Source organism: Populus euphratica, unplaced genomic scaffold (genome assembly GCF_000495115.2).
Source record: "Populus euphratica unplaced genomic scaffold, PopEup_1.0 scaffold1880.1, whole genome shotgun sequence".
Classification (NCBI taxonomy): Eukaryota; Viridiplantae; Streptophyta; class Magnoliopsida; order Malpighiales; family Salicaceae; genus Populus; species Populus euphratica.
The window spans coordinates 19,501-34,527 of NW_011501723.1; the positions used below are offsets into that span (position 1 = coordinate 19,501).

Here is a 15,027-nt window from a genome sequence, read left to right on the forward strand (position 1 = left end):
TCCAGATATGGCCAAAATACCGAACAGTGCTCGGGCTAGAAGACAGATTTTAACTTCTTTGTTGTTGCTACAATTTGGACTTGAACATGGTCTTTTTAAATCTTGGGCTCCTAAAGTTGTAGGCCTATGTCTTACCTTTCTATCTATATAAAGTAGACCTAAATCTGAGATCTATAGCTTCAGATATGACTTAATTACCTAATAGTGTTCCGGTTTGGACTGCACTGGCATCTCTTTTCTATGTTTGGTCATCTCTTTGTCCTTTCAATTCTAGTTCTTAAATTCATCAATCAATCTTTTCATTTATGTGATAAGCCTATATTTAAATGAATATTTACCATAAATTAAAGGTATCTTATATTATTATAAAACATGTTTTAGTTAAAGAGTTATTGATACTTGAAGTGCAAAATGATGATATAAAACCTTGATAAAAAATGCACTTTAAAGTACTAATCATTCAGCTGTTTTGCTCTTTATTCCCAAGTGGTCCGAAATCTTTGGGTGGCCATACCTAGAAACAAAACGAGCATAGACAAAAACAAGAAATTTAGAGTATGAAGGATGAGCTTTTCAAAAAAATAATTATGCAGCAGTTGTGAAAGGAGCAAAAATTCATTTCTGTCATCTTAGAATAAGAGTATAAATGGTCTATTTCCTATCACAATCAGTGAATCATAATATGTACAATAGTGTTCGAATATGAATCAGTGGCCCAGCCGCTTATGATGTTAACTTGAGCTTTGATATAATCATTCCATTAACACCACTTGATCACTGCTACTAGTTAAGGGTGTGTTTGTTTACATTTCTTCAACAATTTCATGAATCTTAATTCACAAAGATCACGCTAATGATTGTACTAGATGCCCCCAACCACATGCTAATTACCTCACAGTGCCTATTGCCTAGGGCAGACTGTTTGAAATGGTCAAGCCTTCATGGGCAACCATGGTTTGATAATGCATTTGTCTCCACGATCCAACACCATTTATAGGATTCCAAGTTAATTTCTAACACGAGAAAAGAAGATACTAATGTTATCGATGTGTTTTTTAGTATCACCGTTTTTTTAATTGAGAAACAAAAAATATTGTTTACACTTAATAAAATAAGTTAAAAAATATTTAAACCAATAAATTAAAAAATAATTATTAATACCTATTAAATACTAAATTAGAAAGCTAATCTTTCTAGTAAAAACAAAAGATAGATGAAATGGAAATATTTATCCTCAACATTCTTTTATTTTATTTTATATGTTTTTATTTATTTTATCTTAAAGGTTATTTTTCATTGCCAAGAACAAATGATTTCATTTTTATAAATACATTATGTAAACATAATTTATTTATACAAAATATAAAAGCAAAAAATTAAATATAAATTACAATAATCTCTTTGAAGTATTATAAAATTAAAAACTAATTCAAAAATAACTACTATTTAAAAAATTATGAAATAAACAATTTAGAAAATATGAGAGTGTATTAATTAAAATTTAAATAAAAAAACTAACGCAAAGTGAAAAAATAAATAAATAAGAGGGAGGATATGTGCAAGGGATCCAAAAATTTTCAGAGTTCGAGTTTTAGGACCTAAAAAACCTCAATTTTCAATTTGTTTTCATTTGAAATCATATAAAAAAGAAAAAATCATAGAAACTTAACAACCCCGTTTTCAACACCATAACAGCCTCTAATCTCTCTAAAAATAAAAATTAAATGAATCCTAAAAAACTTTAAGGATCCCAATATACTTTTCCTAGCACAGTTAAAGAGCAACATCATTTCTAAGAAATTTTTCTTGATGAGAAAAACTCAATTACATTAAGATCAACATTTTCCGGTGGCCTTAATATTGATATTCAATCACTTCTCTTCAATATTTTATGGTGACTTTCTCTCTAACATCTAGAGACTGAATCATGAAAAAAAATAAAGTTTGAAATCAAAATATAAACTACTAAAACAACAATTACCAAACAATAGTTGAATTGAAATTTTAGAGAGAAACTTTAAGTATTTTCTCATCATCTAAACGAGGTCTCTTTTTTTTATTGTTAAATTTGGTTCTTCTTCTAGTTCCTTTTTCAAACTACAAATAAAATTTAATTTCACAAGATTAATCTTTAATTTATTGACACTTTGTATATGCAAGAAAATGCAAGAATATCAACATATAAAACAATGCTAATGTAACTTGGAAGAATAAAATTGTGATTAAAAAAGTTTGTTGATCAAAGTAATAAAAAAAAAGCACTATTCACAGTGCGATGAACAGTGCCTTCAAAGGCACCCTAGATGTTATAATCCAGCACCATTTAAGTTCTAATAAAACCTACATTTCAACGTGATAATTACTAAGAGTCTAGGACAATCTAGGAATGACTTCTTGTCATATAGCATATTGGTTGCAATCAATATCACTTCTTAGCAAAATTAAACTAGTGTATGTTTGATATTGTGGTGCAAATGCTTTTTAAAAGCCTTTTAATTAATATCAAAATAATTGTTTTTAGATTTTTTTTATTTTTTATATCAGCACTACAAAATCATCCATAAACACCTAAAAAACATACTTTTTCAATCAAAAAACAATTTGAAAAGTAGGTTGTAATGCAAAAACAAACACTCACTAAGCTTATACCTATTGCTTGGGCTGCCATGTCAATCCCAAGTAGATGCTACCTTATCTTAGATGGCGTCCCTTATTCCCCATCACTTTTCCATGGTAAGACATGTTTTTGGTTTGCTACCAACATTCTTTACAATAATATTAGTTCATATTACTTGATAGAATTTCCTACACCTACCAGGTCTAGTTAACCAACCTGCAAACTCATGGACATTTTGTGCATTAGAGCAACATACAAGATCATTTTCAGTCTATTCCAATGCCTTATAAAACAAGAGATAAATGGTCACTTCCTAGGTCTTAACCTCTTATAAAGCATGCTCCACTCAACCATTATTAAAGTTTTATTTTGCACAGTTTTAATCTTACAGCTCAAAATTCCTCGAATAGTGTTGACCAAAAAATCTCAGTTGCCCTCGACTGATGCCAGCTATATCAAAATAATTATTTTTAACATGATGCGAACATTACTATTAATAGCCCACATATTCTTCATAGAAAAACCAGAATAATGTGCTCTATGAAACGTAAAAAAAAAAAACTCTCAAAACCCAACAAAGTAGGCCAAGGTAGAAAATAGGCTTACCTTCCAAAACATTTTCCCTTGAAGAAGGCCATAAGAAACTGCCCCAAAGTTTGTTGAATCCTTGCTTTTATATATGTTATCTCCCTCTACCCAAATATGGCCCTTAAGCACCTAAACAAAAAGAGCAAACCTTTTCATTTCCTAAGTTAATGATCAACAATCTTTAAAGCAAAATAGCAATAATCCATAAATCCATCAAGCAAAAAATCAACAATTACATAACCAAACCATACCCACTAAAACCCATTAAGAAAAGCATCAGAATCAACAAAACAAAGCAAAATCACTGAAAAACCATTAACAAAGAGACATCACGTTTAGCTTTAACAACACTAAAGGCAAAATCTTTAAAACCCAACCAAAAAAAAAAAACACATACCACAATAGTCTCAGTTCTATCACTGTTTTTGGGATCAATAACATAAGTAACAGAATCACCCTCAACACCTATAACTCTTTTAGTCATAATTTTTTTTGGCTCCGCGGGTGATGTAACAAGAACAATATCTCCAAAATCTATTTTGCCAAGCCTGTGTGAAATCTTCTCAACCAATGCCAAATCACCACTAATGCTAAAGATGGGGAGCATACTTGGTCCATTGAGTTGCAACACCCCCGTCAATGCTTAAATACTTAAAGAAACAGATAAAAAGCATTACTTTATGCTTATTTATACTTATAGAAGCAACAGTGAAGACATAGGTTTTGGTGACATGGACAAAGCAAAAAGCTTTGGTTACTAAGAAGGATCCATTGAACGCTTCTTTGACAATAACAGTCCATTCATTTAGATTTCTCAAGCTCATTTGTTTTTTTCTTTTTTCCTCTTCGTCAAGATTACTAGTTTTTATTTGAGACTTGAGAGGGGAGAAAGCTTGCTACTTTAGAGTGAAATAAGGGAAGGCCAGAAATTTTTGCAAGTACAAGTTGGGCTAAAGGATAGAGCAAACTAGAAGGTTGAATAGTGATGGGCTAACTTAGATATGTGGGAGAAGGCAACTCAAGTGGGAGCAATCTCTAACGGGTCAACTATAGGCCTGTTAATCATGTTTATATAATGTAATGTGTTTTAAAAATATTTTTTAATAAAAAATATATTTAAATAATATTTTTTTTATATATTTTTTTTCACATTGATACATTAAAACTATTAAAAAGATCTTAAAAAATATTAATTTAATATTTTTTAAATAAAAATTAATTTAATGACACTTTTCTCTCTCTAGGTGAAAATTATGTTGCATATAATTGAATTTTATCATTGAAGTTTTATACATCTAACTGCAACTTCGTATTGTCTACTTAAGATATGACAACTTTCTCTAATTTTCAAAGAAACTCAAGTTCTAGTTTTGCACATAGTTATTAAACCTGAACCGGCCTAGCCGGTTGAGTCGGGAACCGGTTGACTTGGTGAATAAATTGGTCCTAGTTAGGAGAAAAACTAGTAAATGTAAAAAACCGGTAAGACCCAATCAACCCGACAGGTCGACCCATGACCCGAGCAACCCAAATAAGATCTGGTGTTTGTAATGCATAAATTGTTGTTTGCAAAATCAAAACTTGATCCATGAACACTAATCAACCTAACATTTAAATCCATTGTTATATTAATGTTTTTAGGTATCCAATCTAAATAAGTTACAAAAATTGTTTCCTAATGAAAAACCAACCAGATAATTCTCTAAAATATAATTCAAAAAAGATAAGGTCATAATCACATCCAATTTTTCAATAATTCAATAATCTAAGCATCTTTCACACAACAACGATGTAAAAATTAACAGATCTGAGTCAAACTCGGGAATAAAACACATAAAACCTAAATAACAACATCTATGAGTTATGATTGACTCAGGGGAGTACACCTGAGTCAAAACAAAACAGAACAGAGCAAATAAAATTTGAGTTATCAAATCTTTTGTTTACCCTGTGATCTGCATTGAAGGCAAGAGCGGGAGAAAGGAGAAGGAGGGAAATGCAGGTGAGGAGAGGAAGGGATCGAGCAGTGGTTGCTGAGGACATGGCGATTGTCGGTGAAGGTGGGATCTGATGGTCCTGATTCGATCAGTCAAATCAAATCAAATCATTTTTTTCTCATAAATTTTTTTTCAAAAACAGATGAATTCTCTCATTTAGCTCTAAATTATTTTTTATTTTTTTTACTTTTAGAAAGAGAGAGAGAGAGAGAGAAAGGGGAGTGAAGAAAGAGTATGGGGGAGTGAAAAGACAGTAATGTAAGTCAAGGAGCTCGAGATTTAATATTTGCAACTAACTTGTTAACACTTTGTTATTAGTAAGTAAACAATTTATTTAATTATTCATGTCTAAAGCAATATAAATAAATATATATAATAAGTGTATATATTTTCTTTTTTTATACCCCCAATCCATTATGTAGAATTAGAGTCAATAACTTGATTAATTGTCTAAGCTACATTGCAGGGTTTTTATTTCAATCCATTAAAATAATTATTTTAGTTTTTTATTCAAAAAGATTATAAATGCATAGCGTTTATTTTACAACATATAATAATAAGAAATAAACTAAAACAAAAGAGTTTTTTCACACTTGCAATGTAAAAAAGTTATATTTTTTAATGTAGAATAAAAAAATTTTGTTTAAGTCTTCAACTTAAAAGAATAATATAATATCTTTTTAAAATAAGATTTGAAATACTTATATATATATATATATATATATAAAAGTTATATTTTTTTAATGTGAGATTAAAACAAATAGTTTAAATACTTCAACTTAAAAATATAATATAATATTTTTTTAATATGGAATAAAATACCTTTTGAAATATTTTTTAAAACTTTATTATTTACAATATATGTAGCTTATATTTACATTGATTTTTTATTTTAATTTTTTATATGAAATATGAAATTTTTAATTTTTTTTAATTCTTTAAAATTAACTGGAGTTGATTTATAAAACCTAGGATCTAGTTTTTTAGCCGGATCAATCTCCGGACCGGATTTGATAATTACGGTGTTGCAGGGAATGAGAATGAGAATAAGAATATCTCATTAACCATAGCCATTAGGCTTGCTTTGGTAACTCTACCACATGCTTAGCATTTCCTAAACACTAAGTGATGCAGCGAGTTAGAGATATTTCAGAATCCCCACTTAAACTGGACTTTTATCAGGGGCTCTTTATATGCAGACTCAGTATATTTTTTAGCTAGCTTCTGTTAAGTCACCCTCACAATTGACAGTAGTAGACACCATTGATATGTTATTCAGGTTAAGGGCTTCCAGCCTCACAATTAGCCAGGACAAGTATGAGTCGAGCGAACAAATCTGAATCCTTCTCTGAATCAAATCCAAATCTGTCCAACGATATCCTATTGTCTTTGCGCAAACTTTACTTTAAAGAACACCACCACATGTAATGAAATGTAGCAGCCATTCACATATTATAGTTGCATGAAAAAATACATGCAATATGAAACTTTGTTCCTCTCTTCACAACATGGAGTGCTTTATGCGTACAAAATCGCAGCATCATTGAGAAACCTGCACACAGAGGAATTCAGGAATTCGATCCTGCCATTCAGAAAGCATTTCTCCTAGATCTTTGCATGGCCAAAAATTTCCATCAAATATGTGGAAGCCTACACAAATTTACATGTTCATTTTACACGCCCTCAATAAAACTATTAAAGTAAATGAAATGGGAGAATCCATTCAGTTACCATGAGACAGCAATTTCTTTATCCAAGATACCGAAGCAGGACTCCATCATTTCCCAGAACAAATCCTTTCTTGTCATCGATAAACCTGCAGAAGAAAAGATCATAGGTACGAATAGTTTATGAGTTGACTGCCTCTGAGTGCAAAGTTAAACAGGTAAAAGCATTGGCCAGTAAAGTTCATTTTCTTCCTCAACAAGAAGGTGCATTTCAAATCAGAGTGAAAAATGAAATATGAAAGGTGTTGGGGTGCAATCCAAGACCACAAGAAGACATATACATTGCATTTGGAAACCTGCTAATCAATGTTGGATATTATCTATGCTAGCTGTTAATATAATGAGACTCACTTCACCGAGTAAAGATTTGCAGCAATATTATCAGCTGCTTTGTCACGGGTCCATGTCTTGCCACCATTGGTAGTTCTCAATAGAACCCCACTGCCCCCTGCTGCCCAAGCCTCTTCCTGCACAAAGACACCATTTACATCATGAATGTAGAAACTTGGAAAGTTGAGAGACCCATAGAAAAACTTGACAGTGGAACAAAGTTGCATATGCAAGACACAAATCACTTGTCAGTAAATGCAGATGGATGCATATTCATGACACATAGGACAAGCATGGTTTTGTTGAGCGACACATGTTACAATGCAGAAGTTCTTGAAGTGAAGCCATTTATCAACACATCATCGTAATGGAACTAATTCTGTTGCGGTTATACCCTTGCATTAATCAGAAAACTGTTACCTTTGAACGGTACCCTACATCAAGAATGCCAAACCCCCTACTTTGCACTGGAATTTCTTCAAACTCCTCTGATATCTGAAACATCAAAAAGTAGCTGAACTTCAACACCAATACAGAAAAAAAATCTGGTCCTATTCTATAACAAATTAACCAATGCTTGTAAACTGACAGTAATCTACATCGAGAAAGATATGACATGAAAAGAGAAAACACAGATTATACAACTGGAAACACTATAAGGACATAAATAAACAAATAATTAAAGTAGACTGCAATGCAATAAAAATAGGTGAAAATAAAAAGACCAGTGATTATGAGACATTCACTTGTTATAATCCCTGTGATAATCATATACATGTCCAGATGATGCTTTGTTTGTCTAGAATTTTATGTGTATTTAAAAGTCAAACTATATCAAGCAAATCCATTGAAAGCATCAAGTCTTCCTTAGTTCACATTCACAGAGGTTTTTCTCGACTAATAAGGACTTCATCTAGTGGGATGTCAAGTCACTGTTGATATACTAGTTTGGAAGGGTGCAACAACTAATGTTGATATAAATTTTCCATCTTAGCATTATGCAACCAATTCACTGATTCAGGATCATCACATGCACAGAATAATAGTTTCTTCACATTCTTCTTATCAACTTACCCCAGTGCCTTTGCTAAGATAAAGCCCCCCTCCACGAACAAGAAGCCAGAGCCCACCATCCGCCCTCCATCCCATGTTTTGAATTCTTCTTGCAATTGCTCTGTTATGCGGCTGCCAGAATGCCTGAAAATATGGAAAGTAATGAATAGCAGTTAATAAAGTGTACATGCCTGTTAGCACTTATGCATATCTCTACACAAGCAAACACTAAAAAGGTTGAAGAGCGGGCATGCCTCATGAAGCCAATTAATAAGTTACAGATGTACGCATGCAAAAATCTAGACAGCAACAAGAAAATGAGCATGACCTGACCAGGCTCCCACGTCAGATAGAAGTTACCACGGCTTGAGACGGCAACATAGTTTCCATTTGGAGAGCGATTCACAGTATTAAAAGTCCCTGTATAGTAACTTGCACCACTAATACCGCTAGAAACTGTTCTGCAAAAGCAAGAAGCTATGTGAATATCTTGCCCGCTTGAAATTAAAAACTTGTGATCTAAAAGAATTCCGAGGATCTTGACTCCGTAGTGAATAGAGCTCTAAGCTTTTAAGAGAGGATGCAAAGTGGTTGTGTAACCATCTCAAACAAAAGGAAGATGGCCCATAAGATAGAAAGATATCCTTTGCTAGATCACATTTTCAGAATTGAACTGCTTTATCTACAAATCCAAATGTTTCCTACAGCAAAGAAAATACTCCACAGACTCTATATAGCACTATTTAGATTAACTTTTTATCTCAAGCAAACCAACCTGTTAAGAGTTGCCGAAACAGACTCCTGAACTGCAGCCCTCCAGTTATAACCCCTATTTGATGTGACATATATTGCACCTTCGTCTGTTACCATCTCCGCACTCTTTTCTCCAGTTGCCTTTATATAGACCTGCAAAATGTTGGAAGGGAATCAACAACTTTTCCCTATCCATACCCACACGGAACAACTAAAAAGGGGGTAAAATATCTGCAAAATTCAAGTTCCTTCATGAAACGATTCTCTTGTCTTTCATATCCCTTGAGAATTAACAGAAGTGCTACAAATCCCAGCCACTAAAACATCACTAAATGATACTCACTACTGCAAGTACAAGCTTACCATATCACCAGGGAGTTGAGCACTTAGTGGTATTCTCTCCCATGTTTCTCCGGAATCTGCAGTGTACAGCAGAATTGCAGGCTTTCCAACAATCCATCCTTCCTTCCCCTTAAAACTAATAGAATTAAACCTATAGTTAAAATCCTCGTCTTCTGCCGAAGGTATTGACCGCTGGACCCAAGTATTTCCACCATCTTTAGTTTCCATGATTGTCTGCCTTGTCCCCAACAAGAAACCTACAAAACCAAAGAACCAGCCTTCAAGTTCTCAAGTACCAACAAAAATAAGTTAATTCAACCAAAATGATTCTACATAAGCGTAATTAACCCAGCTAATACCAAATGAAGTTCAGGCCAAAATCTTCAAAGCATTCATCTAATCTATATATCTACACACACACCACCCCTCCCTCTCGCCAATATCCACAAAAGGTAATAATTATAATAGGAGGGAAACGAAAAAAAGGGATGTTATGCAATGTCAGAGACATTGTGTATACAGCAAGAGTAGTGAAAAATTTCTGTTGACGAACTTACTTACCATGGTTCGGGTCATCAGGAACAAAGGCAATGTCAAGGAGCACAACACCGGGATCAATGGGAAGGTAAACTCTTTCCTCCCTCGCTCCCCTTTTGGTACGACAATGGCATTTTTGCTATTTACTCGAAAACAGGGACCAACGCCAAGAAGCAGTAAATTCTCCAAATCGTCAAGAGCATTCTAGTAATTCCACAACTTTATCCACTTCCCTTGAAGTTTATATATAAAAAAGTAAATGGTACCACCACTGAGAAGAAATGAATAAAGAAAAAAACCTGACCCGAAATTCTTTCCCTCTCTCTCTCTCTCTCTCTCTCTCTCTAAAGAAGCAGAACTCAGAAGTACTTTCTCTGTCTCTGTCTCTGTCTCTGTCTCTCTCTCTCTCTTATCCAAATGGTGGTTATATCAGCGGCTACGCGGGCGTTTTCGGGCGTCAAATTCCCATGCCAAGTGGATATTCCCTTCTTGAAAGAGAGATAGTTTTGATAAAAAATCTACAATTATTTCTTTCAAAAACGACTTGTCAGCCATGCTCATGAAGCTTGAAATGGATTGATTACTTGGAAAGAACACGCAATTTTAGGCTGCGTGTAAATTGTATATATACCAACAGATCTATATTTCGTTATATTTTTCTTAAAAAATATGCCATGTAAGTTTACTTAAAAGAATAGTAAGAAATAGAATTGAAAGCCCAACTCATTTTATTACATTTTAAAAAATATAAACATTGTATGAATTAATAGTAAGAAATGTGTCAATCTGTTTTTTGAGGTAGGATTGGTTCATTTTTTTTCTAATAAAAACCTTTTGTTTTTGCTTAGAGGAATGGAATGATTTTGTTGTTTTCTTGATGCACGACAATTTAGTTGCAATGTAGATAGTCATTAATGTTTTTTTCTCAATCTTTATAATGTTAACAATTGTTTATAGCCAGGGATAGTTAGGTTTTAGATGTTTTCTTTATCGAGCTTATAAAAAAGTGTTTTTATTATAGATTATTTTTTATTATTTTACTTTGTATAAATCTAAATAGCAAACAATCTCAACATATCAAATTATATAAATGTAAGAAATAATTCTGAGAACAAATATAAATACAAGTCATAATTTACAGAGAACAGGTATATAAATACGAGGCAAGTCAAATGTCAACTATCTACAGTATGATCTTGAATCTTTTGCAAACCAATCACCTTTTCTTTTATCATGCACTTTGTGCTGATGTAAAAGGGAAATAATTTAGAAAAAAAATGCAAATAAATTTGTGCCTCCTGATGTCTGTAATATACCTAGGAGTCTTGGAAACATGGGAGGAAGCGGAGGAAGCTCTTACGGATGCATTGAAATTCTTCTTCATGACTGTTTGCCATTCCTCTACAGTCTGCAATTTGCCAACTCAAGGTTTTCTAGAGAACCAAGTTTTTATTCCAGAATCTTAATGAATTTGCAGTTAATCTACTCATCACGGGAGCAAGAGGCAGTAGCAAGCATACTCATAAAAGGGTTGAAAACATCTCATGCAAATCTTAAAGATTTAGGGTCAGGGATCTAGAAAAGGGAAGAGAAAGTTTAGAGTGGTAGTAGCTAGAGTTTTTCTTTTTTCTAATGTAATGGCAAAGTTGTAATATGTGATATAAGGGCTCTTGAAAAATTAAATGAAAAATGATGGCTATGTAAAAAAATCAATCAAATATCTTTTTTTTTAAGGATTTTAAGTGGTATTGCGCGTATAAAATTAAGAATATAAAATATAATTTTTCAAAGCACAATAAAAATATAAAAACACTATAGTAGTTTTTTGAAAAATAAATTAGTTATTTTTTATTTTATTCCATCCCAACCTCCAAGTTGCAAAACACCTCAAAATTTTGGAAAACTTTAGGTATTTTGGTTTTGGTTTTTATTTTTATTTTTAAAATCTTTAAATAAGGCTTTAAGAAATAAAAATAATTGACTTAGTTTTTTCCAACAAAAAAAAAAGATGTTAAGGTGATGCGGGTTTTCCTAAAAAAAATAAAAATAAATATGAGATATAAGTCATTGATTTGACTAGTTTTAATAAGCTCAATTAATTTAAATAATATCAATAAAAAAATGCAACAACCATAAATGAACTAATAAAAATAATTGACAATGTAAAAAACAAATATGAAGCTCATTGAAATAATAATGAATAAAACTACAAAATTTAATTATCAAACAACTCGAAATTAAAAAAAAAACTAAAAAAAAAAACAATAAGAAAAAAACCCAAGTCGTCCTAAGCTTACTGCTCCCTGGGCTTAAGAATAGGATAAACTTACAAAAAGAAAAGTGAAAACAAAAATTACAAAAACCAATTCTCAATAAATTAGATATTAAAAAGAAAAAATTGAAAAACAAATTAATTTTAAAAAATAATCAAAAAACCGCAAAAGTCCACTTATGTTAAATGACCTTGGTGATGAGCTTGAGATCAACTCCATAAAAGAGAAATCATGAAAAATAACACAACAAAATTCTAAATCAATAAAATATTGAGGAATAAATTAAAAAAAAATATAATAAAAAAAGTCTTAAAACAAAGAAATAGCAATAAAAAAAAATAAGATTAAACTTGATATAAAAACAATTTGACATCAAATGTCAAGAGATGAAACTAAAAATAAACAACAGTCAAATAAATAAAAATCAGATTTGATATAAAAAGTAAATGAAATCAAATGATGAGGAATGGAATTAGAGAAAACATTCTATGAAAAAAAGATTAAAAAAATAAATAGCAATCAATAAAATAAAATAATAAGAATTAAATTAAATAAAAAAATAAAAAAAACATTTATATTTTCACAAGGAGAAAAAGAGGAAAGATGAAGAAGAAGAGAAAAGTTTATTAAAACCTAACTAGTCCTCCATTTGTATACATGCAGCACGAATTAAAAGATCATGGTAAGACATTTTTAACACCACCCTAAAAAATAGTGTTTTAATGTGCAATAAAATCACATGCATTATCCAAATGACATAAACGTTTCTCTCTCGCTAGCATATGCATACAAAATTCCAACAACTTCCTTTTAAAATAATATTTATATTTGTTAAAATACCAAATCAACTCTAATCAACTTGTTAATAACTAAAAAGCTCATGACAAATCTTGCTTTTAAAAATAATATAATATTTACACTATGCTTTTAAAATGTAAAAAAGATCAAATTTTCTCTTATTAATCTTTTAATAAAATTTGCTTATAATGGTAATATAGTATTTACATTATACATACAAAAGATTAAAATAAAAAAATTGTTCTCTATTAATTCTTTTAAAAAAATTATTTTTAAGAATAGTTTTTATACTACATATTAAAAAAAAATATATTGCTCCTAGTAATAGGTTTAGTGGTTTTTTGGTTGAAATGACAAAATGGCAGTTATATTATTGTGGGGAATAGTAATATGTATCTAGGAATACAAGAATTTTCAATGCCCATCAAATCAACCTTCTTTGAGGTTCATTAGCCTTTTCTTAAGTTTTTTTCACCTCCCTGTTGGGGAATTTTCTTTTTGCAGTTAGTGTGAAATTTACTTTTTTCAAAAATACAGTGAAATAATAATTTTTTAATTATTAAAATTTATTTTTAATACTAACATATAAAAATATATAAAAAAAAATATAATTTCCAAACATCCTCGTCGACTACTAATTAGAGAGGCTGTCATAGACTAAAAATCCAAACCAGTGAAACTTCTTTGCAGAACCAGCCCATTTTTTGGCCCCAGCCTCGAAAACTCTTCGGTGTTCCGTTTCAAATGGTGAATGAATTTGTTGTATGCAAGTGTGGATGGTTAGATAAGAACTAGTCTTCTTGTTTGTGCTTCCGTAGGATTGAATTATTTTATTATAAAAATTAATATTTAGGTGTTGATACGGAGTAAAAAAATAACATAAAAAACCGGTTATTACAAACTTGTAATTCGGTAATTAGGAGTCAGATAATCTTGGATATCCTGCTAAATTTACGGTCTAAATTATAATATTTAAATGACCTGTTAAAAAAAAATAAAGAGGATTTTAAATTTTATTTTTTAAAATCATGTTAATTTTTCAAACATGTAATTTGAGTCCTTAAACTAGAAACACCTAATTTAGAAAAACCATCAAATTCAACTCTCAATCAATGAAATATTAAAAGATAAAATTAAAAATAAAATCTAAATTATATAAAATAATTTTAAAAAATATTAATTAAAATAATAATGATCAAAATTAAAAAAAAAATTAATTTTTTTTAAGGGTGAAGTTGAAAAAAAAATTAATTTAACATAAATAAAATTTAAAATAATAAGAATCAAAATTGACATGAAAAATAAAAATATATAATGTTCTGATTGAAAAGAATAATAGATTTTATAAAAGAGTCAAGAGAAAAATTAAACATCAAAACAATAAAGATCAAATTAAAAGGTGTAATATCATCAATTTGATTTGAAGGATGAATTTAAAAATCAATAAAATTTACAAAAAAAAACTAAGAAAAAAATTAGAGATCAAAAGAATAAAGATCAAATTAAAGAATATAATATTTGGTGACTTAGAATTGAATGGTAAAATTGAAAACAAATAAAACTTTTATAAAAGACCAAGATAAAAAATTAAAAAACTAAAATTAAAATACCAACAACAAAAAGAGTCAAGTTATAATTCAAAGAAAAAAAATGAAAAAAAAAAAGGTTCATCGATAATAAACCAGATCACCACTAGTGACACACACCACACTAACATGAAGAAAATATAATGACACTTTCACAACAAGGTGAAAAGATATTTTTGAATACCAAGGGTGTCACATTTCCCTCTAAAAGATGAGGGCGTCTCCGACATATTTATTTTTTGATATTTTATTTATTCAAATATAAAATTGCTTCGGTGTTGACTTTGTAATTACAAAAAATCATTATAAAAAACCAAAAACTTCACTTGATTTCAGGAATAATTTTTTATTTTAATGGTATTTTTATAATTTCAATGTATATTTTAATTATTTATTATTTTTTATATTTAATCAAATATCAAAATA

At 30.4% G+C, this 15,027-nt stretch overlaps 2 protein-coding genes across 2 annotated transcripts; both read right to left on the reverse strand.

Moving 5' to 3' along the window:
* Nucleotides 1-454: 454 nt before the first annotated feature.
* On the reverse strand, nt 455-4,178 carry LOC105118330 (mitochondrial inner membrane protease subunit 1-like). The gene is made up of 4 exons (XM_011016253.1): nt 3,904-4,178; nt 3,603-3,827; nt 3,224-3,334; nt 455-514 (listed from the first exon to the last, which is right to left on the reverse strand). The coding sequence occupies exons 1-4, from the start codon at nt 4,027-4,029 to the stop codon at nt 461-463; spliced, it is 516 nt and encodes a 171-aa protein (XP_011014555.1). The 5' UTR covers nt 4,030-4,178; the 3' UTR covers nt 455-460.
* A 2,407-nt stretch (nt 4,179-6,585) lies between these two features.
* On the reverse strand, nt 6,586-11,328 carry LOC105118331 (photosystem II stability/assembly factor HCF136, chloroplastic-like). The gene is made up of 10 exons (XM_011016254.1): nt 11,261-11,328; nt 9,969-10,057; nt 9,429-9,664; nt 9,088-9,218; nt 8,641-8,773; nt 8,334-8,456; nt 7,680-7,754; nt 7,281-7,396; nt 6,934-7,018; nt 6,586-6,852 (listed from the first exon to the last, which is right to left on the reverse strand). The coding sequence occupies exons 1-9, from the start codon at nt 11,326-11,328 to the stop codon at nt 6,952-6,954; spliced, it is 1,038 nt and encodes a 345-aa protein (XP_011014556.1). The 3' UTR covers nt 6,586-6,852; nt 6,934-6,951.
* Nucleotides 11,329-15,027: the final 3,699 nt, after the last annotated feature.

Excerpts from the sequence above, each read along its gene's own strand:
- LOC105118330 (XM_011016253.1), bottom strand. The coding sequence starts at position 4,029 with ATGAGCTTGAGAAATCTAAATGAATGGACTGTTATTGTCAAAGAAGCG. Across the intron at positions 3,335-3,602 it reads ATAGAACTGAGACTATTGTG|GTGCTTAAGGGCCATATTTG; the intron begins GTATGTGTTTTT and ends CTTTTTGTTTAG. Across the intron at positions 515-3,223 it reads AAGGGAAAATGTTTTGGAAG|GTATGGCCACCCAAAGATTT; the intron begins GTAAGCCTATTT and ends TTTTGTTTCTAG.
- LOC105118331 (XM_011016254.1), bottom strand. The coding sequence starts at position 11,328 with ATGAAGAAGAATTTCAATGCATCCGTAAGAGCTTCCTCCGCTTCCTCC. Across the intron at positions 7,755-8,333 it reads ATCTTAGCAAAGGCACTGGG|ATATCAGAGGAGTTTGAAGA; the intron begins GTAAGTTGATAA and ends TTGATGTTTCAG. Across the intron at positions 7,397-7,679 it reads ATGTAGGGTACCGTTCAAAG|GAAGAGGCTTGGGCAGCAGG; the intron begins GTAACAGTTTTC and ends GTCTTTGTGCAG.